Genomic DNA, 25351 nt, shown 5'->3' on the forward strand with positions numbered 1-25351 from the left:
TTTAAATAATTAAGATTGAGCCTATCTTGCTATACATTAAAAAAACTGGTCTCCGATGTTAATAGGGTAATAGATACAAGAGAAGACGAGTCCACGTCGATGCATGAAAAGAGCGCTCTTTGACATAAAATGTTGAAATTGACATGAAGGCCTGTCTGTGGTTACCGTCTGGTTGATTTGATTGAATTTGCTTTCTGGTGTCGTTCTGAGAAAGAATATTGGAACCGTTTTGTGGATTTTATGTAATAAAAAGTAAACCAGTTGGACTTTGCTAAAAATAACATTTATTTTGCCTTTATTGCAAGGTGATTCCCTTTGTATTTATAGTGTTATACATGTATGTGGCCCCAAGTGTTTCGACTGGAATCTTCAATTGTAATAAATGAAAAAACATACAATATAATGAGTTATTGTCATGCCTTTTTGATTGTGCTTGTTGATAGCATCAAGTTGCACTATCTAGTTTGGTAAAGTGCAGAGTGATTATTACTCCTGCAGTAAACTAAAGAACATTTAATACAATGAGAGCAAATACAAACTTTTGCTTGTACTGGGTAGTGTTGATTTGCTTACAGTAAAGAACTCACCTAGCATTGATCTCGTTCATCTAGACCATTTGAGAATCTGAACATGGCTTTAAAACCAGTTTATGTGCCCTACATGTATCAACGTAACTCGGGAGTCCTGGCAACATTTGCACTCTCCATCCTTCCTGTTCATTTACTCAGTACAATATGCTAGTATCTTAGTCACATGATACTCCACTTCCACCATTTGAAAGGTAAATTGTATATTCTAATTGCAAGATGTAAATACTTTTTTCCCTTCTATGGATCGATAGTAAGATTGGTGTTGAATATGAAACAGATCTCGTTCATGTGGAATGTGTTACACTGTGAAAGAGCTATTTTTTTATACAATTTCCTGATAGACCTGCTTTAAAACCAATTCATGTGCCTGTTTACATTTCCATAAAATATATGGAGTACAGAAGTGTTGAAACATAAACTGAAATGAATAACATCATCTCATAATTTAAATTAAAACTGAGCAGAGTATGTGAATGAAAACAAAATATATGAGAAGGTATGCAGTTGTTGCATGTTTTTAGTTCCCATGCAGATACTAGGGAAAAAAATTAATCCTATGTGGTGTTTGTTTATCTCTAGTGTTTAGATAATTGTTCTTCTTTGTCCTCTGATATACAGTTCATGTAAATTCAGTTTCATTTTTTATTGACTGTCATTCCCCTACAGAACTTTTTGTTTCGGAAACTACTTGAAAAAATTCCATTTATTGTAATGGCGCAGACGTGTTATATAGTTGATACACTGTCTTGCTGAGGGCTGCACCAAGATTCCTATTTGAAAAGAAAAAAATTACCATTAGTATACATCAATATCATTAATAAAATCTGTATTACTGATCTAGCAAGTTCCAATCTTACATGCATAGCTTAACTGAAAAATGTGTTAAAATTTCAATTATAATTTCAACAAGCTTTCATATGCCTTGAAACCTAACCTGTTCATACTACCAAATTTCAGTTTTGCAAGGAGTGTTTCCTTCTCTTTTTCTGAAGCACAGGACTCATATTTTTGTACCAGACTGAAAAAAAAAAAAAGAAACAGAAACATTCCTTATTTATTAATGACATATCGTAAATCATCAAACTGCATTTCACGAAATACAGAATGTCACATGTCCCTACATCTTAGAGAGAGAAAAAGAGCTAGAAAGGGGAGGAGGGGGGGGGGTAGAGACAGGGAGAGAGAGGATAAAAGCAAAATGGGCCCGTTTACATAACAACTTACTGTGACAATGTTGGAAAATGATCTGTAATGGAAAGTGCTTTCTCTCCAGACATACCATGGAGCTGCATTAGCATCTTGCCAAACACCTCTTTCACTGTCAAAGCCTTCAGCATTGAAAAATATATATATATACCTATTAAGTCAAACATTTGTATGTTGATAATCATGCATTGACAGGATCTCATTAAATACCAACTGAAAAATTCAAAGAGTCACCTCCTCAACTAAACACATGCAACAAAATCAGCCATTCTACGATATTTACAAGAAAACTTTAAGCGAGTCTTACCAAAATGTGCAGAAATGAAGCCTTCCAAAAATGTGTTGATATATACAGAGGACATGATCTAAAGTGAAATTGGCCTGTGATGAGAGTGGTAAATAAAAAAGAAAAATGCTACAAAGACGAGCCCTCCTTACAAACCTCTTCCACTCAAATTAAAGAAGGGGACTGCAAGACGTCGTGAGCAGCAGTTGTCCCTCTGATTCTAGCCAACCAGAGTTCTTTGGATTAATACCACTTGTAACACAGAAATGGTGAGAAATCAAGATGAAAAAAAAAAGACACTGCACATTTTTAAAACAAGGCAGCAAAGCTGTCAAATGTACAGACAAAAACCAGAAAATAAAAACGCAGGAAATAGGATACTGTCAATTCTGATGAACTAATGTATTATGCTTACTGTAACTGCATAGCCAACATCAAATTTTTATTCTGCATAACATTGGATTAGGATGAAAGTAAAATGTGTATCAAGCATTAGACTAAGTTCCCATACCTAGATCAATCTAACAGGATCAATGCAACTCCAAGGGGTTTCTCACTAAATTGCTTTCAGTTTGAGAGTCTTAGGATTCTGGCATGCCAGTTTCAGTAGGCGTGACAGACAACTAAGCCACTAACATTGATTGCAATTTAGCGAGAATTCCCATGGAGATAGATCGATCCACAGTTAGCGTGATAGGGTCTGGAAATAGTCCCTAAGGTGTCAGGCTGATAAGAGTTAAACTTTGGAAATGCCAGAATGAGGTACAGTGAAAATTACACACACAAAAAAAAAATGCTTAAACTCATTAATATATATATATATATATATATATATATATATATATATATATATATATATATATATATATATATATATATATATATATATATATATATATATATATATATATATATATATATATATATAAAATCACTATATATTATTAATTTTTTTTGGGGGGGGGCTGTATGTCAATCCTAAGAATCATTCTTGTAACTTAACAAAATACAGAAAATGTTACAAAGTAAGAGTACAGGGCTCCTGGCAGATGGGAGTGATAAGTCACAACTTGAAAATGCCAGTATAGCACTCTATAAACCTGCATTGCCTCCAAAACAGAAAACAATCACACTGGTTTTCAAACACAAGCTGCGCACTTCTGTCTTATGAAACTTTTCACTAAGTTTCAGTATCGTAAGTAACATGGTTTTCCCTTAATTGCTATCCTGGCAGCAGTGTCCAAAATAGGGTTTTCTTCAACTTTCATGCAATAAAACATAATACTTAACAGCATAATGACCATCAAATTTTTTATAAAAAAATAAAAGTATCATGAATATTCAGAAAATGTGATTTGGGAAGGTCTTCAAGGCCATGGAAGTTCAGAGTCACACTTTCAAAATGCCAAAATGTAAACAAGAGATAACTGTACTGAAATGATTTTCTTTCCATTTTCAACACCTTTTTTAAAACAAAATGATCAATAAACTGTCATTTTTAAATGTTGAACTAGGAAAATTGCTGACATAGGAAAAATAGCAATAGAACAATTTTCAATGTCCAATTTGCTCCATTTGCAGATGCTGAACATAGTGAATGATTAAATCTGACAAACTGCAATGATGAGTTCCTTTCCATTTATGATACTTTATTACACAATGCACAATATTATAACAGGTTTACCGTCATTTTTATATAATCAACAAACAATATTGTTAAGAAGCAGAAAATGTCAAAACAACACTTTTACATATCTTATTAGTTCCATAATGAGACTGTTAACATGCCTAAGAATTAAATCTGAAGAAATAACAATTATATACAAAAATACAGAAAATGCACAGCACTTCTGGTGGATGGGAGTATAAAATCACATCTTGAAGATGCTTGTGTTTGAAAAATAATTAAAAAAAATTTTTTAAATAAAACGTAAAAAATTCCAATAAAGCTGCTATTCAAACTTTTAATCTAGCTGTATTAACTTGATATTAATAACCCCACCAAGTTTGAGAAAAATAAAGCACTGTTATTCATCTATAGCATGTTGGCATAACACATTCTTTTTGTTGTAAATTTATTTGCAATGTTAAACACCATTTATCTGCACAATTATCACCAAATCCTAATTTTGTGACACAGTTAATAAGAGAGCTAAACCTATGGGACTTTACAGGGAAATCTCAAGGAGTGTTTTATGTAATCTCATTTAATAGCTAATTGAAAATTAATGAGTAGGCAAGTGACTTTATAGACCTTAATTTAATTAGTGATCACCCAAGGGACAATTTTATAGACTGTCATCCATACAGTACCATCATATAGCACAAAGGTGTTGCGTACATGCTGAAAAAAGTGAAAAAACAGCATTACTTCCCTAAAAATGACCCGATGATGCTGATTTTCAAACTTGACCTGCGTATTATGAATATTCATTAGTTCTGCAAGTTTCAAACCAAAAGGTAAAATGGTTTTCCACTTATCATGTTATCAGTGTTGCATATATGCTGAAAAAAGTGAAAAACAGCATAACTTCCCTAAAAATGACCCAATCATACTGATTTTCAAACTTGACCTGCGTATTATGAATATTCATCAGTTCTGTAAGTTTGAAACCAAAAGGTAAAATGATTTTCCACTTATCGTGTTATCGGTGCTGCATATATGCTGAAAAAAGTGAAAAAACAGCATTACTACCCTAAAAATGACCCGATAATGCTGATTTTCAAACTTGACCTGCGTAATATGAATATTCATTACTTCTGCAAGTTTCAAGCCAAAAGGTAAAATGATTTTTCACTTATCATGTTATCAGTGTTGCATATATGGTGAAAAAAGTGAAAAACAGCATAACTTCCCTAAAAATGACCCGATCATGCTGATTTTCGAACTTGACCTGCATATTATGAATATTCATCAGTTTTGTAAGTTTCAAGGGAAAAGGTAAAATGGTTTTCCACTTATCGTGTTATCGGTGCTGCATATATGCTGAAACAAGACAGCACTGTTCTGCAATGGGTTTACTTCCATTTTTAGAACACTTTTTTAACATAAAACAAAATAAACAGTTTTCTACCATTTGTATATGATCAACTAAGAAAATTGATGAGATGGGAAAAATATCAATAGAACAGTGTTAAATGTCCAATTTCCTCCATTCTGAGATAATGAATATAGTAAATGATTGAATCTGACAAACTGCAATGATATTTGTTTATTTCCATTTTTGACGCTTTATAACATAATACACAATAACAAGTTTACCATCATTTTTACATAATCAACTAACAATGTTATTGAGATGCAGGAAATGTCAAACAAACACTTTTACGTATCTTATTAGTTCAATAATGAGACTGTTAATATGCCTAACAATTGAATCTGAGGAAATGTGAAAAAACAGCATAACTTCTAAAAGAATGGCACGATTATGCTGATTTTGGAACTCAACCTGCGTTTTTAGTTAGTTTGACTACTCCTGTGAGTATAATGACAATTGGCCTATTTGTTTTTCTTATATTGTGTTATTAGCGTTACATATATGTTGAAAGAAGTGAAAAAACAGCATAACATCCCTAAAAATGGCCCGATCATGCTGATTTTCAAACTTGACCTGCGTATTTCGAATATTCATCAGTTTTGTAAGTTTCAAGCCAAAAGGTAAAATGGTTTTCCATTTATGGTGTTATCGGTGCTGCATATATGCTGAAAAAAGAGAAAAAATAGCCTAAATTCACTAATAATGACCCAATCACGCTGATTTTCGAACTTGACCTGCGTATTATGAATATTCATCAGTTCTATAAGTCTCAAGCCAAAGGGTAAAATGGTTTTCCACTTATTGTGTTATCGGTGCTGCATATATGCTGAAAAAAGTGAAAAAACAGCATAAATTCCCTATAAGTGACCCGATCATGCTGATTTTCGAACTTGACCTGCGTATTACGAATATTCATCAGTTCTGTAAGTTTCAAGCCAAAAGAAAAAACAGTTTTCCACTTATCGTGTTATCGGTAAAAGTGCACGGCGACGGCGACGATGGCGACGGCGACGGCGCCGACAGACGCAGATGATGGCTATATGTACTGACACATCTGTGTCTGTACATAAAAAGCTGATCCCCAAAACTACGTATAATTTGATATGTATTGAACTGATTTGTATAAAGTTGTTTGAAGATATACAACACCTTTGATTTAATAGAATACTGGCTGAACTCCTCATATGTCATGAGCATCTGTACAGAACTGTCTATTACACTTTCACCACCATTCTCATCCAGCTCATTCTTACTGCAGGCATGTAGACATTTATTCTGGAAATGTGAAAGACAAGGATTAATTTTTCATAACCACTGCAGCATATTTATGCAAAGATCTCTAAATATAGTACTTTTACATGGACAGGAGGTAAAATTTTTTAAAAAATCAAGAAACTTTAACTTAAGTCTTACTCATGTTCTTAGACGAAATTCTGAATGTTAGAGTATTCACCATAAGCCCTAAAATTAAAAATACTGACCAGCATTTGACATATACTCCATACCTTGTAAATGCTCTGTAAATATCTTGTCATGATAGTTAGGTACGCTACTGATTCCTTCAAGTCCTTAGTCCTCTTCACATAGAAACCATCTATAACCTGTTAATGAAATTGAAGGTAAAGAACCAAATAGCTGGCAAGATTAAAATACTCCTTAAAGACAATTTTTTGGTCATAGTCATTTTTCATTTTTTCAATAGCCTTTAAATATGAGTTAAAAATAAGTCAATATTTTGATGGCTGACATACCATCTTGATCGCAGTACTTGTATGTCAAGTGGTAGTACTCTGGATGTGTTCCCTTGGTTAGTGGGTTATCTCAGCTCCCTCCCACTGCCTTAAAATAACTGTGAAAATGTCCATCTTATGTTTCTCTTCATTTTGTTCACAATCTAAAATCTTGAAGTTTTCCAGTGTTTTTTTAACTGTGTATCGGCCATCAAATTATTGATTTGTGAGTTTTTTTGCTTATAATTAAGAGCCATTGAAAAAATGAACTGTGACTTAGATATAACTACAAAGCTAATAAAGGTATTTACTGAATTTTCTGGATATTTTCAATTCTTCTCCCATAAACCAATAGGAGTTTTGCAATTCTCATCCATACTGCAGAATGTACATCATTCCCTTCATAAGCTATTTTTTTTTATTCTAGGTTAATAAGCCAACATAAAATCTTCACCATTTCTCATCAATGTAACCCTGAGTGGTTAATTCTTTAAACGAAAAAAAAAATCCATCTTTGAAGCTTCAACATGCCTGTGTTGACATCAAAATCTGATTCAGAAACAATTCAGTGACACAAACAATAAAGTTAGACATATAAATGTGATGTCAAGAAAAACTTTAAGAAGGAACTTTTTAAAGCACAAAAGTTTCACTGAATTTCATCAATGGATAAAAAGGAATAATGTTTGTCTTGCTATTCAGAGTATCCATTCCACAATAAAAGGTGTGAAGTGATGTTAAATAATTATAACCAACTGATAATGATTTCTACCTGTGTATTGACTATTGCTTGGTTTAACGTATCTTCCTTCACACTGAAATGCTGAGTAGATCCATAATCCTCCACCAAGTAAATGGGTTTCCTAAGGCCACAATTTTTGAGGCGGAACTGAAAAAAAAAACAACAATCTTTACAAATTCAACACTATTTCTTAATGCAAACAGTTCATTCCTACATCCAACATAAAGTCAAACCAGATACAAATTGACAACTTAAAGAGACTATCATGCTGTTATCTTCTCTGATTTGTGATCAGTATATGATATATAAATATGGATAAACACAAATACCTTTTGTTCTTTAAACCTGCCATCAATAATACTGCCAGCCAGGTCATCCATCCTTTTTCTCTCTATAATGTAGTCGAGAACTAATTCTCTGGTTTTGGGCATCTGGAGCAGTCCTGAAATAGGAAGAGTATTATAAAAGGAATTTACATTTCAAAACTGACTGTCCATCCCTAGACTTCTACTATAAAGCCAAGGACAAAATTATATAAAAAAAAAAAGATTGACATACTGCCATAGCATCAAAACAGAAATATCTTTTTTTTTTCTCACCAGGGGTATGTTTCACTTTTTCCTTTGCAATCCACAGGAAGTCTCCCACTTGTAACTTGCGTACATTGCAATCCACCCCATTCTTCAGCAGTTCAGGCAACAGATCACCTTTTTTGCCACTCCTAAAAGTGAAAAATTTATCTAAAAGCAGTATTTTTCTAAGTTCTAACAAAATTTATGTCAACACATGAGTACTTCGATCTGAAATGAACCTTAATGGAATCATCAGATAAAATGTGGTAATCCCTCTCTCTCTGACAGCAAATGTTATTTTTTTTTTGTAAAATAGATAAAATTATCAGAGCTGTACATTATATCTGATGTATGAGAAACTTGAATCATCTTTACCCGTAATGTTCTTGATTGTCGACACAAAGCACAATGTCAAATGTTCCAGCATCCATGGTAAATTGTGCTACTGGGAGGCTTTTCATGGACTCCCCTGATGTAGTAGAATCCTGAGACAGTGAACTGGTAGTTTCTCTTAAAGTCGGAAGAACATACTTTTCAATTTTAGCACCATTGATTTGAGATTCAAAATTATTTGTACTCCTGCTGGAAGTCACTGTTGTCCTTTCAATATCTTTTGTAGATCTTGACGCAGTTGCTGGGAAACTGGCACCAAACACCTGTGACACAACTGGAATATCTTCCGTGTTTTTTATTTTGACTTCTGGTCCTTGAACTGTTTTTGATAATTGTTTACTTTGAGATTTCTCATAAAACCCTTTCTGCTGGGTGAGTGATTTCAAGTTAATAGTACTGGGAGGTGGAGAGCACATGTCAGAAGCATCATCATTGTGGATATAGGCATATCTCTCCCCAAACTCGGATGACCTGGAACACAAAAAAACCAATCTTTTCCTCAAAATATTTATTCAGCTACTATATAAATATGTACAAAATATATATGAGAAATTTAAATAATGATAGAGCTGTTAAAAGTGATAAAAAAGCAATGAAAATTATAAAACCCTTAAGTTTAAGATGTGAAAACACAACAGTTAATAAGATGGTGTATAAAGAGCCAGAGGGAAAAATTTTTTTAAAATCCTCTTACTTCCTTTACAAGTTAAAACAAAGGCAACAAACTTGTATACAGATCAATAACTTTTCAATAATAAATTATATGTTTTTATAAAGGCCGGATTTGAAAATGAAGAATTAACAGTTATGGCATAGTTTTTGGTTAAAAAGGGATACATTAGTAAGTATACCTGGAGTCATCCAGTTGATGCCTTAACCCTGAGGCAAGAAGTGAAGAATACTTGGCTTTTACCAGGAACCCTATACCGATGGAATCTGTAAATAAAGAAATCCCATGAAAGTTTTACAAGCCGTATTTTATGTTATGTCCCATGATCTATCACTAAAATGACTTATTAACAAAATTGTAAATATTTAAATATACAGAGCTGTTTAAAGTAACTGATAAAGAAAACCATTAATCTTCAATGAAACTTCAAGCTACAGGAAGAATCATCAAATTACCATCTATCAAAACAGCTGCTTGATCTTTGTACTTCACTAGTTCATTTTCCTGGGTCACATACCAAAACTGGAATTGTGGGGCTCTAAAAAAAAGAAAAAAAAACCCTTTTGAAATATTTGAAACAGCAAGCACAATAAACAGCGCATATTAATCATTATTTGTGCATTACTTAAATGAAATAGCCAAAAATATACAGCTATAAATATATTTCATTACACAATGTTACATGATAAGAAATTTTGATGCTTACTGATTGGTCAAGGGGCAGTCATGTGAAGTCATTTCTTTTATTGAGTTGACCTCCTACTCAACTCGCTCCACCATCTAGGATTTACATGTACACTACAATATACTACACCGAAAAGTTTCTCAGTGCCCCTGAATTATTTTCAATAATTTAAAAATTCATATACATGTAACAAAGCAGACTTTGTATTTAGGTCACCCCATAGTGTCTGTCCATAAAAAATGTTGAGAGAAATAAATATCTGATTTCATACCAAAGTAAGAAAAATCTCAAGCCTCTTTGTACACACTAACAGAGTGAAGACATGACCTCAGTGATCAGTCCACAGAAATGGGGATAAAAAGTATCTTAATATTCTGTGAAAAATACCTAATATTGGAGTCTCCTTCATAAGAGTCCTCTGTTACTGGCAAGATCTTATTTGATGCAGGATTCTGAAGAGGGGAGCCTTGAAAATATGTGGTATAAAGTTTAATATTGTGAAAAAAGAATTCCTTGCATTTTGATGCAACAGAAAAAAAAAGAGAAAATCTCTCTGAAAATAATATTTTTAAGACAGCTTCAAAAGGAAAAATTAGGCAAAGAAGAAACATTAAATCAGTCTGTGCCAGAAACTTTTCATCTTGCTGGCCATTCCAACCACCAGTTTTCTAATATCAGGATTTAATGGTCTAAATAACAATTTCAAGTAGACTGGACATATCCCCCTACTGCATTTACATCAGCAATATCAAGACCTTCATTTTGTCAATTTTTTTCTAAACCATCAGGTAACAGTTCCATTTCAGTAAAAAACATGAAATCAAAGCAAAAGTTCTTTTGAAAAATCAAACAGCAATGTCAGATCACCTAATTCACACATTATGAAAAATCTACTGGTTTCACAGGCATAGCAGCTTAAGATATATTTTCTAAAAATAAATGATACTCACAACCCTGTGATACATCACCCAATTAATCAACTTCATATGACATTGTTTCCCTCTGACAGTGACACATACTTACCCGTAGTATTTCCTGCACTCTGACCTGTCTCACTGTGGATCTTGTCAGATGATGCTGAGGTGTTGTCCTGTGTCCCAGAATCTAATGTGGGCTCCACATGTAATAATCTATGTGCAAGTTCACACCCAGCTTCTGTCAGTCTGTACCTGCATGAAAGAAAGAAAGGCTAGAGAAGTTAGGCATTTTAAGTCAAAACTATTTGTTTTGAACATTCCACTCACACAGTTATATGTACAGAGTGATTCTTCCACATGAAACAACCAGTAAAAAATATCTCTTACATGTAATTGATTTATTAATTCATTTATACAAACATCTGTGTTCTTGAACCTTTCTAAAAAAATTGAATCCTCCATAATCAAGTCTAATATCAAAATGCAGAAAACGATACTAAGGGCACTTTCAGAACCAGTTGATCTGTGGACGAACTAGTGCGCCGTCTCAGCAGAGGTACAGCAATAAAATCTCATCAAGCTTTAAAGTGAGTGGCTCCATATTTGATATGCAGATTAGTTAGATCAATTGGTTCTGAATATGCCTGAAGTGTGCAAGATCTTAAATATATTTTCACCAAAGAGAAGACATGGTAGCTAGATACTGTGCATGTGGCTTACTTGGCAGGACTGCTCTCTTTCACGACTAAAAGCTTGTTGATTAGGGTTCCCATACTTGACCATGAAGTATACCTACCACCAGGATCTGGCTGCAAAAATATTCATTCACTGTACACATCTATAACCTAAATTATATTACTCTTTACTGAAAAAAATTATCATAATAGAAAATTAAAAACAACTGTCATATATGTGTTAATAGTTTCAGTTATTACAAATACTGGATAAAGATGTGAAGATATAAAAACAACCAGACCACAACCTTGGATTACAGAACGATGGTATGCAGAGGGTAAATATTTAATAAAATTCTGCCGTATCTGCATATACAAAGTGTCAGAGGTTACTTTTATGCTGATTTAATTTATAGGCTGTGCAAGGTTGAAGTAATGTCCAATAACATTACACAACCTAGGAACATTACATAATCAGAGTTCATATGAAAATGACATGGAGCAAGTCTAATTGAAAAATTAACTTATTTATCTATCTATTTATATATTTTATTGATAAAATAGTAATTATAATCTTACAATTGTGAAGGATTTGTCTGCTAAAGGCTGTGCTTCTCTGATTAGTTCCAACTTAGTCATGTAGCCTCTACTGTTAACTTGCTACAAAATAAACAAAAATATATTACCCTAGAAACAACACTTTTATCAGTTTTAAAATATATCTAGCAATCTTCTCAAACAAAATGACACAGTTGGGATTAAAAGTGAAGGAGATGCTAAAAAAATGTTGAACTGCCTCAATACTGCACTTATAAAAAAACAACTGACATTCACACATAACAACCCAGCTGAAGCTGACATATGAACAGACAGCCTACATCAGTTTAAACATGAAGACTAAGAAAATAATGCAGCAATTTACAAATATGGGCCTTACATAGTCCATCCCCAGCCCTTTACAAGGGTAAAAATTAATAAAATAGCCCAAAATTAAAGGGATAATAACTCTTCGTTTTGGCCAAAAAATGAATTTTCCTGGAGTAAACAACAATTTTCCCACACTTACCAATGGTTAATGAATCCATTTTTACATTCAAATTTAGTCCCTGGTTTTTTTCTAAAAAGTTTGGTTTTTTGTTAAAATCTCTTAAGAGATAATAACAGAGTATAGCCATCAATGGAGGTCACGTGATCTTAAGACAAGCTCAGATATCAGAATAATAGCTATAACTGCTGTTTTCGTCGTAAAACAGAATATATTATATTTCTATGAGTTATTTACAATGTTTTTATTGTGAAATATAGATTTCATACGAAGAGTTATTATCCCTTTAACTTCTATTTAAATAATTTGATTGATCTGATTTAATTAGAAAAGAACCTTCCTCTTTTAAATCAACATAGACTATTACCACATTTGAAGTAAAACAAAATTCCCTTTCCATAAAGTTTTTTACTAAATAATTCAAGCATCTCCATGTAGATTATAATAACCTATTTTCAATCATCAATACCTGCATATTCTTGTATAACGTTACAAGAAGGGCATAGGCACCAGATCTGAATTGTGGTATGTACTCCCTCTGTCCTCTTACTTCTGATAGCTGCCTTCTCTTCTGTAAAAAAACATATATAAAGGGTAATTGTGTCATACTCAGGGCAACTAATTTTTATTCATACATTTTTTTTTCAGACAATAAAGTAATTTCCAAAAATGTCCCATGAACACCTAGAAACTTAAAGGGATAATAACTCTTCATATGTGATTTATATTTCACAATAAAAGCATTGTGAAGAACTCATAGAAATATAATATATTCTGTTTTGCCACAAAAATGGCAGTTATAGCTATTATTCTGATATCTGAGCTGGTCTTCAGACCACGTGACCTCCATTGACGGCTATACTCTGTTATAATCTCTTAAGAGATTTTAACAAAAAAGCAAACTTTTTAGAAAAAAACCAGGGACTAACTTTGAACCTAAAAATGGATTCATTAACCATTGGTTAGTATGGGAAAATTGTTGTTTACTCCAGGAAAATTCATTTTTTGGCCAAAACAAAGAGTTATTATCCCTTTAATTTTCTAAACTAAAAAATGTGATGACAGGTGTCTTTGCTGATATTACAAGAAAAAAAAAGCAAATGTTTTTTCCCTTTTTTTTACCTTTAGACCTTCATGTGCAGGTATGTCTGCTGGTTGTTCATATGAAAAGCCTTCATTCCCTTCCACTTCAGGTGACCTTGACCTGGCTTTCTTATCGGCACATGGACCTGTTGGCAAAGGCTGTGAGGAGCTCTCTCCTGTTGTCACTGCAGCTGTAGTACCTGTGAAAATATGTTCTTAACTGCACCAAGTTCATGCTCTTGAAATTAAATGTAATACATTTAAAGTTACATGTAATGCCTAATCTTTGCCACTAAACCTGACCAAATGCTATCATATATTTTCAAATAGCATAACTTAATTATAAGGAATTATCAGAGTATCGTCTTATAATTCCTTAAATGCGACATATAAAAAGAAATTTCCTGCTTTTTTTCTGTCCTATATGTAACTCTCGGTCAATTCAGCCAGCTCTCATTTAAACATTTATGCTATGGAGAGTGCAGCGGGAATGTGCCATACATCAATACGAGATGAGTTTAAAGCTTTTTTTTTTTTTTTTTGCTGACTGAGCTATTAATTCGGTTTATCTACTGGCATGCCAACTATGAGTCATAAAAGAAACTAGTAGAAGTGGTTTATAGGCATTTAAATGGGAATCTACGCCCCCTTAATATTTAACTTCATTGAACTTACTGGTTCCTTTAATCCAAGAAAATGCTGTGCAGCAAAATGAATTTTATGCAGACATTCTGTCTCAAACAGTGTATGAGCCAATGCATAATAAGTATTGAATATATTAAATATATAATAAGGAATGTTTTTATACATACCATACAGAGCAATGTGCTTTGACAATTTGTCATCTAACATCTTGCATATTTTGTCACCTAAAAAACAAAAATTCAATTTTGAAGATAAATAATATACCAAATACAGCCAGGGGGCAGATCAAGAGATATTTTCTGACAGTCTTCCAAATCTTCTTTATTGATCCATCTTCCATTTTTGACCGTCTCCCAACAGAAAAGAATAAATACTGGTCAATATAAACTTGATAAATTCTGAAAATTTAATCTTCCGGAAGACCCAGAAGATGGCTTCCATCTGCCCCTGTACAAGTGTATAAACATTAAAATCACTGACAGTCTAATTGTAAATTCTTTATAAAGAGGTTTGTTCTTGTTTTGAATAAAATGGAAAAAAATGGCCAAGTAGCCATTTACCAAAGTTTTCCAAAAACTTGCAGTCTTTTCCTGAAGAGACCCCAAGGGGGTATTTCTTAAGCGTCTTCAGAGCCTGAAAAATAAATCAGTTCATTATTCATATCAAGGCATATAACAGTGTTCCCTGAATCAGTGAATAGGATCAGGAGCATAGGTGATAATATTTGTTTGTTTAAACAAGCTGCCATAAAAAGTGTCCCAAGTGTATCAGATTTCTACCCATTATTGTATTCAGGTTACTAATATCACAACAGTGAACTACTGCTTTGGGAACTTAATCTGTGTTGAAGCATGACTCACTAAGAACAGCTGGTGCTACGGCATGTACACTGTTTTTACAATCTAGGAAAGGTTGGAAGTATTTTTTTAAAGGGAAAGCTTTAATTTCATCTTAAAAGTTAGCAAATGTTGGCAATAATAATATGCCATGTATTAGAACAAGAACTTGAGTTTTTCACAAACATATTTGACTGTCTACCTTTCCATATGTATACTGGCTTTTCCATCCTTTTTCAGCCGCTTCGTCTCGCCACTCAGTTAACCACTGGACAAATAATGGATTGGGACATGGGTTAGTTTGCTTCTTACGTTTTCCGAGAAGCCCCGAGCTCATTTTCCAATGCCTTTCCGCTTCTGAGACCGGAAGTTCATTTGATTCTCGCGCGGTTGGTGCGGGCACCTTACACGAACATAGGTTTCTTGTGTCCGAATATCGAAATATCCTGTACTAAAATTTAATTCTTTAAAACCAAATGATAAAAATTCTCTAAAATTATGAGGACACAGATTTGTTTTTAACAATATCGTATCAATTAAAAATAGTAGCTGCGTTATAGTCGTGTACCGTTACTTCCGCTGATGTGAATGTGATACTGAATGCTGCAATCGTTTCCCTGGAGATATTGATAATCTAGCGGCGTTTTACAGAAAAGTGCACGGTGTTATCGACTTGTAAATAACAGGAAATATACTAGGAATTTAGTTGTCGAGTGAGTGTAAAGATAATTAGCGCATTTTTTCTACCACGTTGGAAACCAAAGCAAACTGGATTTAAGTTTTTTAGGCACTTTTTCAAGCATTACTTGTGTTAACTGCACTTGGAAAGCAGTCCATCTATCACAATCGAAAAACATACAACTCAAACTGTGTGTGTGTGTGTGTGTGTGTGTGTGTGTGTGTGTGTGTGTGTGTGCGTGTGTAGGTTATGGACAGCACTTGCAACATCCACGCTTAAATTGCACACAACATTTGCTTCTTTAAAAATTACATCACTTTATTTTCAGCACACCAACAATGGCAGCTCCGAAAACCAACCTGTCCGAGTACATTTTACCTAATGATACGGGTGTCTGCTTGCTTGAGTGTAAGACTGCATTTGAAGGTCTCACGCCCAAGGAGCGAATGTATGCCCACTACATTGCACAGGCAGCATTTAATGGAGGGCTGATAGTGCTGCTGCAGGTATTTATTAAAACCACAACATTTTAGAAAACTGAATTTAAGTTACAATTATGATTATTTTGAATTCATGTAGGAGTATAAAATTATACAGTTTTACAATTTGTTTAACATCTGAGTTTTTTCTTTTTACATGAATATTTACTTATCAGTGAAACAAAATCAAGTTAGATGTTTAATCTGAAAAAACGTTGTATAAAACGTTTTTTTCTTTTTTTTTTTTTTTTTTTTTGCTAAAATCATGTTCTCTGTGCTCTTTCAGACATCTCCTGAAAGCCCGGGAATATATTTACTTTTCCAAAAACTTTTCCGTGCTCAGTCTCTTTCTGACTTGAAAGAACTGGCCTTAAAGACTGGCCTAACTGAGGCTGAATATGAGGTATATCTCATCAGAACACTTACTACAAGTATCAACAAGTAATGTCTTTTCATCTTGTATTTTGAATTTGCATCAAAGTTCCCACAGTAAAATTCATTAATGCTGTTTTTGTTTTCTCTTTTGTGTTTTGAATAGATTTTAAATTTTTGAATAGATGTTCAGATTTATCAATTGCATATCAGCATCTCCGTGTTTTTAGGGGTTTGTTTTAGAACTGTTGGACAAGATGGTTATATATGTTTAGGATTTTTGTACTTATCAAGTTAAAAAATTTCAGGGTCTTCTCATTTATGCTGCTGGCGTCTATTCCAATATGGGAAACTATAAATCTTTTGGTGACTCTAAATTTATTCCCACCGTACCTAAAGTAAGTAAAAGTAAGCTAGATATTATTAGGCAGCTTTCATTTGCTATTCAGTGATACATATACCTTCAAGTTGGTAAAGCTAATATTATACATATGGAGTCATTGCCTCCTGTGAACCAGAATATTTCAAAGTTAAGCAAGAAACCTTTTCTTTGATCTTATATCTGCTGTGAACACCCAATCTTGTAACAGATATTCTAAGTTATGTGAAGAAATAATAAATAATGTGAGGGGAAATTTTCTGCAGCAGTGTATAAACTTTTCTGGGCCGGGGTGGCCTTAAGGGTATTTGGGAGACCTATTTTACAATAATATATTTATTTGTAATAAAATCCCCATTTTCTCTTATTTTTAAAGCTTTTATTTCTTGTTTTCAGAAAGCCTGTTTTATCTTAATGCCCTGGATGAGCCTGTGATATATGTATATATTTTTTTTCATTATTGAAATAATACATCGGGATTGTTCTCTCAATTTTTAAGGAAAAGTTCAAATCTCTGGTGTTTGCCAGTGCAGCCTATGAGCAAGATGCCAAGGCTATTGAACAGTTGTGGAACCGTGTAGGTGATGCCATGTATTCACTCACAGAAAGGAACAAGCAACTGGGACTAGGACAACAGGTAGCACATACTCATTTTTGGGGTTTTTATTTTAGTTACAGAGGTATTTCTGTGTGTCAGTTTGCTCTGTATCTCATTAAATAAATACGGTATTGTTTTGGAGTGTTTTGGATTTCATATCACACAAAATATTGGAAATATATTGGAAACATTGTATTTGGTTGCGACTGTCCTTAAAATGGCTACACATGTAAAACTATATAATAAAACCAGTGTGTAGAAGATTGCTGAACCATGAACCTTAAAATGCTTTGTAGTTTTGATAGTGTCTCAATTAATTAATTGTAGCATAAACATAATATAACAAGAATATTTTTTAGGGCATAAGCACCTACTTCTCTGGAAACTGTGATTTGAAGGATGCTGAAGTAGCACAGAAGTTTTTAGACAGCAAGGTAAGATCTTTGTCTGTTTTTAAATGTTTTTAGGTAGTATTTTAATATCTCACATTATTATTATTATTATTATTATTATTATTATTATTATTATTATTATTATTAGATATGTTAATTTAGAAATAAGATATGTTTCTTCTCAGTTGCAATACAGTTGACGATGAGGCAAGATATAGACATGCATTTAATAAATTGATTGGTGGCTGAGCATTTGAGTATATTTACAGAATTGTTATGGGAAACAATAAACAATGCAGTGTTGGAATGTTTTTAAATAAAAGAATACTGGTTCACTGTATGTTATTTTTGTTATAGGAACTTAGTGCATACAATACCCGCCTGTTCAAAACCTCTGACAAAGAGTACGAGATCAGACTGGCTTCTTCACTGAAAGATGGTTTGTATAGGAAATTATCCACATTAGAAAGTGATATTTCAACATTTTCACAGTCTATTTATTGACACATTCTCTAAAACTTGCCTTCTGGTGGTCTTAGGTTAAGTCAGATTAATCACATTGAATCTTATAGATAGCAAATGTTGTCATTTTTATTATGGAATATTTCTATTTATATCTTTAGGGGAAAAAACTCCAGCTTGTGAAGACGTTGAAAAAGTATTAGGTAAACATGAATTTACACCAGAAGGCAGCAGTACCCCTATTACTTTCACTGTCACAAGGGGAGACTATGCCGAGCTGATGAAATTGGTGGTACAGAACGTAGAAAAAGCAGCGGTATGGTATTTGTATTTATTAGCGCCTGTTACAATATTCATCTGGTCTAAATACACTATATGGGCTGAGATCATTTTTCACAGTAAACACATTCAATCATTTCTAACGCATAGTAGTAGAGAAGTAGAATGTTTACAAACAAATTAAGATGCATTTAAGATGCATTAAAGATTATATCCTATGATGTGAAACTCATTAGTTTTGACAGTTGAATGTTTGCCCCTATCCTTCAGGAGTATGCAGCCAACTCGGAGGAGAGAAACATGATGAAGTGTTATGCACACAGTTTTACCTGTGGCTCCATCTGTTCTCACAAAGATGGCTCCAGACACTGGATTAAGGACAAAGGACCAATTGTGGAAACGTCAGTGAATTATTATCTAGTTTCTTATTGAACTATTATCTTATCTTTGCATCTTTGCTCATACATTAGGGGTCTGTGGGCCAATAACTTATAAGATTTGATGCAATCTATTGTAGAATACAGTAAAAACAAAGTTTAAAGCATGCTGCCAAACAGCTGTGAGTAGTTTTCAATATCACAACTTTATCTGTTATTCTTAAGTCTTGGATGAAAAGTTCATTTTGAGCCCAATTTGAAGTCATTACGGTTTATGTGAAGTTGTCAAAAGTGTTTTCCTGTATGGAACATGAATGTTGTCACAGTTATCACTAATTTACCTTGCAGTTACATTGGTTTTATTGAGTCATACCGAGATCCCTTTGGTGTAAGAGGGGAGTTTGAAGGTAGGATTTCATTCATTGCCGGTTGTCTCAAAACCATATTTTAAAGAGTAAAGAAGGAAAAGTTTATTGTTATTTTGAGATCATGTCAGCACGGAGTGTCTTCACCAAATGCAAAACATATTTTACTGTGTTCAAGGAAAGTAACATATTTATTTATTTATTTATTTATTTGTTTTATTTATTAATTTATTTATTTATTTTGTGTGTATATGTGTGTGTGTTCAAGAAGTAATTATTTGGCTGAAAATTATCCAGAGTGACCCAACAAATATATCAAAGCCACATTGTTGCAGGCTTTGCTGCTATGGTGAACAAGGAGATGAGTGCCAAGTTTGCCAGGTTGGTTGACAAGGCAGAAGATATTTTACCACTGATGCCTTGGCCAGCTGAGTTTGAGAAGGATACCTTTCTACGTCCTGATTTCACTTCCTTGGATGTGTTGGCATTCGGAGGTAGTGGAATACCGGCTGGGATCAACATTCCAAACTGTAAGCACCTTTTAGAATAGAATAGAGCAAATTGGTGGTTTTCATTGTTGTTTATAGGTCCTAACAAGTGTGAGAATAACTTTGAATGAATATGACAGAGAGATATATGTATGTCTGGCACAATCTTTTTATTCAGAAACATGGTGTTAGAATGTTTTTTTTCCCATCAAGTGACTTGGAATACTTTGCTCAAGTTACTTTAAAGAAGAAAGAAAATTCCAAGTTTGCTTTTTTTGCTTTTCATTGTTTGTTAATTGGTAACTGAAAAAGTAATTACAAATAATTGATTAACAGTGAGAATTAATCTGTCTTGATCTGTGCTCTCCGAGTGATTTTCTTGTTACCATTATCTCACTTTTAGCTGCATTTGTTGTTATTTTGTTTGAAAAAGAAAACTTAAAAGCTTTTTTTCTTTTGTTTATAGACGATGACATAAGACAGTCTGAAGGATTCAAAAATGTTTCCCTAGGCAATGTGATAGTGTCAGGATACAAGGATCAAAAAGTCACATTCCTTGAAGAGCAGGATGTGGTATGTTTGGCACATCTGGAACCTAGACTCATTATCTAGTCAATTATAGAATTCTGCCTTCTCTTTTTTTAAAAAATGAAAAAAAAAATGATTACCCTTTGCCTGTTTATTTTATATATGGGATAAAACAGCTGTTGTTTTTTTTTTTTTTTTTTTTTTTTGTATTTAACATGATGGTATAACTCAGATGTATTGACAGGATAAAAATGTTATTTTAACTAAATTTTTTGGACAGTGAGTCTGACTTTTTTTTTCTTTTTTTAATGGAAAAAATGTCACTTCCTTTCCCAAAAAAACTGTTCTCTGTTTAGTTCTTTTTTGATGTATATTTTAAATTGATATGTTGATTATTTAGGAATTGTATGTCAAGTACAAGGTTCCATCATTTGAGGTTCAAGTTGGTCTCCATGAGTTGTTGGGACATGGCAGTGGGAAGTTGTTCATCAAGGTATTTCTTATGTTTTTTCTTTTCCATTCATATATTATTGCTGGGATGGAACCATGAACATGATTATGGTTTTCAAACATGATAAGCATGCTTGTGTGAAGTGAAAAAGGGATTTGAGCAAAATTATATGTTAATTTAAGAATTTTTTTGTATTAGACCTAGTAAGTTGTAAGCACTGTGTTCAGGAATCACTTGTGCCACTTTGAAATACTTGAGCTGTAATGTCATCAGACAGCATTTGCAAAAAGTAACTGGACATTTTGGAATGCTGTAAATATTTAAAATATCGCTTTGGCTTTCTTAGGCACCCTTTCATGCAGTGTTATTAAGGTAAATCTACATTGCCTGTGATATAATTTAAAGAGTTTATGATTTAATTTCAGGAAGCTGATGGAAAATTTAATTTTGATGTACATAAAGTAATTAACCCACTTACTGGATCAAAGGTCAGTAACTGCATGAAATGTTTTATTTGCTTATTGCATTATTCTCCTGCAGCATTAAATATTAGAAGGCTGAACAAAATTGAATTTATGAGAAATACAAAAAATTATTAAATGGTTAATGTTGTGGAAAAGTTTTGATGGGAAAAATGAAAAATCTAATGCTGTTTTGCGGTAACATTTCTATAATTTACTGTTATGCTCAAGATTGAGAAGTGGTATGAAGGCAAGGAAACCTGGGACTCTAAATTTCCTGTGATCAGTTCATCATATGAAGAATGCCGTGCTGAGTGTGTGGGTCTTTATCTCTGTTTGTCAGAGACAGTCTTAAGGTAGGCAGAAAAATTGTCTGAATTTCCTTGATATTTACAAAAAAAATATCTTTTATTATCAAACCTCGTGGCTGCATTTTATGTTTTGTTAAATTTTGGTCATTTAAGTCACAGTCTGTCCTCTTATTCCAGTATTTTTGGTCATTCTGGTCAAGAAGCTGATGACCTGGTCTATATTAACTGGCTGAACATGGTGAGGGCAGGCTTTCTGGGACTGGAATTCTACAGTCCACAGACTCAGGCATGGAAACAGGTAAAACTGTATCTTGTGAAAATTAACATGCACTTTATGATAACAGATGGAGTCACTTGTTGACAAAATATAGGGTAACAATGGAGGAAGTAAAACGGTATTTTTAACACAATAGTTCTTCAAATGGGCAGATCTGTTGTTTGCCATGTTATTTGCAGCTGAACTGTTATGAAATACTAATGGCACTTTTTATGTTCTCCAAGGCGCACATGAATGCTCGTTTTGTGATCCTGCGTGTGCTGCTGGAGGCTGGAAACAACCTGGTGACCGTACAACAAACCACAGGAGCAGATGGGGAGCCAGATGTTGTAATACATTTAGACAGAACTAAAATACACACAGTGGGGAAAAAAGCTATTGGGGACTTCTTGCAGAAACTTCAGGTAAAAAAGTGCCAAAGTTAGTGATTTAACTCTATAACTCTAGGACTTCTTGCTATTGATATGGTCTTGTAGATTTAGAATGAATTAGAAGAGTACAATTCAACTTGATTCCACTCTGTACAGTGTGTAAGGAGGTAGCAGATATCAGTATGTTTCCACCTGAAAACTTTTCGACTCCCTCATCCATGAGAGTTGAATTTGGTTGATATTGTTACCTTTTTATACACATCCAAGTTGCCTGTGGATCCATTGAGTTATTCCATTCCACAGCTTATTTAATGAATAATTAAAATGTGGCCCAGACCAGTTATTTTTATGTATATATGAGCATATTCTTTAGTAAGAGAAGAAATACAATTGTTCCCACATGTAAATACTATTTTTGAAGTAAAAACATTACTTTTTGATAAATAGGTCTGATAGTGTTTACAACTGCCAGTAAACACGTATGATCTTTGTTGAGCATGAGTCATATTGTTTTCCAGATTTACAAATCTACTGCAGACTATGAGAGTGCAAAAGCAATGTATGACTACTACTCCAAGGTCAGCGATGACCAAGAACCCAAGTTTCAATCTCTGCGAGATATTGTGATAGCCAGGAAGCAATCAAGGAAGATGTTCGTGCAGTGCAATACAAAGATAAAGGGTGAGATCATAGGCAAACAGCTCTTTAAAATTACATGAAAAATGCAAGGTAAAATATCACTTGTAAGCCTAACCAGAAGTTTATTAGATTTGGACCTGCAGGCTGAGGCAGTTCTGATGATGGGTGTAACATACTGGTAGATAACGGTGTATTATTTTCCATTATTCATCCAGTTAGGCCATTTGCATGTAAACAGTCTGCTGTGCAGATGTAAATTAAAATCTAAAATGACCCACACTGAATTCCAGCCAGCCCTGTGATTCAGAACATATTGAAGACCACAAGTGTATGATAGTATACGAAGTCTCTGTTAGCAGAGTGGGATGTCTGCCTCCTTTTGAAGGATTTTCTCCTTTTTGTGGATGTTTAATAGGGAGTTAACTGAAGACAATTGCAATTACTGATTGAAGTTGTAAAAAAGAGTAAAAATTCAGGAGAGGTACAAGATTTTACTCCCTTTCCAATCTCTTTTCTTATTCCAGTGTTTATATATAGCTCTTAAACTTTGGGTATCCAGTATTAAAAGCATAAGTTCTAAACCTTATTATCCTCCCCAGTCATAAACACCATTCTCTTTTCACTTCATTCTGATCCTCAGAAATGGTTATCAAGTGAGGTCAAGTCTGTTCTTTGATTTAGATTCATTATGTGTATAACTTAAGAAGGAGGCCTAGAAGTTGGTTAGGTCAGTGTGTTTTGTTTTTAAAATGTTTTGTATAATGTAAAATTATGTTTTGGTAACAAATACCTAATAATTAGTCTTTGGTTATGTTGAGTTAAGATAGTGCCTCTTTTTAATTCCAAATTATGGGGAACAGGGGATTCCTACCAAAGTAGACTGACCAACAGTTTTCTTTGCTCCCTATTTTTGGATGACTCATCAGTTAAGGGATTGGGGTGGGGAATAAAGGCCAGTTTTGAGTGAGAGCCAAATGTTTGATTTTAAAAGTTTGAGAGAGTGCCTGGATGAAATTACATTTTTTTATGGAGCGTTTAACTGCAGGGTATGGCTAGGATTAGCTGTACCAGGAAATGCTCAGAGCTAGTATGGATTTCATTTTAGAATAAAACAAGCTGTTTTTATTGAACTAAAAATACTGGTGTAAGGTCAGATATCTGCTATGAATTGAGAAATAAATTAAGGGCATTCTGTGCGCTTATGATTGAATGTATGTAATACTTTTTTATGCATTTTAAAAGCATTACTGACCCTGGAACTTTTCCTTTCCCAGAGAAAGAAAAAACAAAAGAGAGATACTGAATTTATGTGTATACTTTGCATAAATTTGTCAAGGCTTAGAAATGCATTTATGTGAATGGCAATAACTGTATAGCTGAGTGTCTGTACTGATATATATGTGAACAAGTGTAGTATTTAACCCACTGTTCAAGATGTGGTGATTGTTGTTTTCAGCACCACCCACAACCTTGTTTTTATTTGCTTTTGATCCGCATTTTCCATCTCTTTGATGTCTGCTCCTTTTGATCTTAAATATTGTTGTACAGGCTTCCACACAAACATGTGAAGAATCATGTGAAATAATTACACTTTTTTTGGCTCCAGGAGATACAGTGGATTTAGTGGAGTATGAGGCATCACCAACAGGAGTGATCCAGTCCTTCAAGGAGCGTTTTCCCAGCACTGATATTGATGACAAGCTTCAAACACTGTGGGACATGGACAGCAAATATTTTGAGAACATGTAGTTGGAAAGCAGTCGAAGCACTAAACTGTAACTGTAGGACTACTGTATGGCCCATTTTTACAGAAGTTTCAGGAGTATTAAACAGAATTATTGAACAAAATTAATCACATTGTCAGATTCCCATATTTTCATTGCATCATAAATTTGTTTGTTGTAATTCAAGACAGTGTATTATTATTATTATTATTATTATTATTTGATTTATTTTTTGTTGGGCAGAGTGTAAGTAAGTGTAAGTTCAGGAGTGTGTTAGCTGAATATATCTAGTTAAAAAATTTGAAAATAACCAAATGCTTTTAGTAGGTACATTTAGGAAGGACTTTGCTTTTTCATTTGCATATACTTCAACACAGCATACTGGTATGTTTTCCTTAAAAGGGAGTTGGTAGAGTAAAAATCATGAAGAAGATAATGATATGCAGTTTTTTTTCTCTTGAAAATGATTGATTGTGACTCATGTAAACAGTTTTATTAATCATCAGATTGGATGTGATCAGCAGAAGACTTTGAGAAAGAACTCTCCATACAGTTTGTGCAAAATTCCACTTTGTTGACTAAAATGCTTGATGAATATTAATGTTGA

The 25351-nt window shown here is 33.5% G+C and overlaps 2 protein-coding genes across 3 annotated transcripts; one reads left to right on the forward strand and one right to left on the reverse strand.

Annotated features, from left to right (window-relative positions):
* Nucleotides 1-267: 267 nt before the first annotated feature.
* Nucleotides 268-15511, reverse strand: LOC106155162 (structure-specific endonuclease subunit MUS81). Of its 2 annotated transcripts, XM_013529847.2 has the most exons (20): nucleotides 15315-15511; nucleotides 14837-14909; nucleotides 14444-14500; nucleotides 13671-13831; nucleotides 13018-13119; nucleotides 12083-12163; nucleotides 11550-11638; nucleotides 10936-11081; nucleotides 10300-10378; nucleotides 9683-9765; nucleotides 9409-9493; nucleotides 8540-9028; nucleotides 8192-8313; nucleotides 7922-8034; nucleotides 7623-7739; nucleotides 6626-6721; nucleotides 6270-6395; nucleotides 1815-1918; nucleotides 1525-1608; nucleotides 268-1360 (listed from the first exon to the last, which is right to left on the reverse strand). In XM_013529847.2, exons 1-20 carry the CDS (start codon nucleotides 15447-15449, stop codon nucleotides 1294-1296), a joined length of 2409 nt encoding a protein of 802 aa, XP_013385301.2. In that variant the 5' UTR covers nucleotides 15450-15511; the 3' UTR covers nucleotides 268-1293. The 2 variants fall into 2 exon arrangements, with proteins under 2 accessions (XP_013385301.2, XP_086859305.1); XM_087003179.1 differs by lacking the exon at nucleotides 14837-14909 and having other exon boundaries at nucleotides 15315-15503.
* A 138-nt stretch (nucleotides 15512-15649) lies between these two features.
* On the forward strand, nucleotides 15650-25351 carry LOC106165474 (dipeptidyl peptidase 3). The gene is made up of 19 exons (XM_013543678.3): nucleotides 15650-15825; nucleotides 16120-16297; nucleotides 16557-16673; nucleotides 16951-17040; nucleotides 17521-17658; nucleotides 17979-18053; nucleotides 18369-18450; nucleotides 18635-18789; nucleotides 19023-19153; nucleotides 19478-19536; nucleotides 19830-20024; nucleotides 20449-20555; nucleotides 20911-21003; nucleotides 21387-21449; nucleotides 21654-21778; nucleotides 21911-22031; nucleotides 22235-22414; nucleotides 22900-23062; nucleotides 24627-25351. Exons 2-19 carry the CDS (start codon nucleotides 16130-16132, stop codon nucleotides 24767-24769), a joined length of 2205 nt encoding a protein of 734 aa, XP_013399132.3. The 5' UTR covers nucleotides 15650-15825; nucleotides 16120-16129; the 3' UTR covers nucleotides 24770-25351.

Source organism: Lingula anatina, chromosome 2, assembly GCF_051362555.1.
Source record: "Lingula anatina isolate TDL-2025a chromosome 2, LinAna3.0, whole genome shotgun sequence".
NCBI lineage: Eukaryota > Metazoa > Brachiopoda > Lingulata > Lingulida > Lingulidae > Lingula > Lingula anatina.

Excerpts from the sequence above, each read along its gene's own strand:
- LOC106165474 (XM_013543678.3), top strand. The coding sequence starts at position 16,130 with ATGGCAGCTCCGAAAACCAACCTGTCCGAGTACATTTTACCTAATGAT. Across the intron at positions 18,790-19,022 it reads AGAACGTAGAAAAAGCAGCG|GAGTATGCAGCCAACTCGGA; the intron begins GTATGGTATTTG and ends CCTATCCTTCAG. Across the intron at positions 23,063-24,626 it reads GTGCAATACAAAGATAAAGG|GAGATACAGTGGATTTAGTG; the intron begins GTGAGATCATAG and ends TTTTGGCTCCAG.
- LOC106155162 (XM_013529847.2), bottom strand. The coding sequence starts at position 15,449 with ATGAGCTCGGGGCTTCTCGGAAAACGTAAGAAGCAAACTAACCCATGT. Across the intron at positions 14,910-15,314 it reads GCCAGTATACATATGGAAAG|GCTCTGAAGACGCTTAAGAA; the intron begins GTAGACAGTCAA and ends TTTATTTTTCAG. Across the intron at positions 7,740-7,921 it reads GCAGGTTTAAAGAACAAAAG|TTCCGCCTCAAAAATTGTGG; the intron begins GTATTTGTGTTT and ends TTTTTTTTTCAG.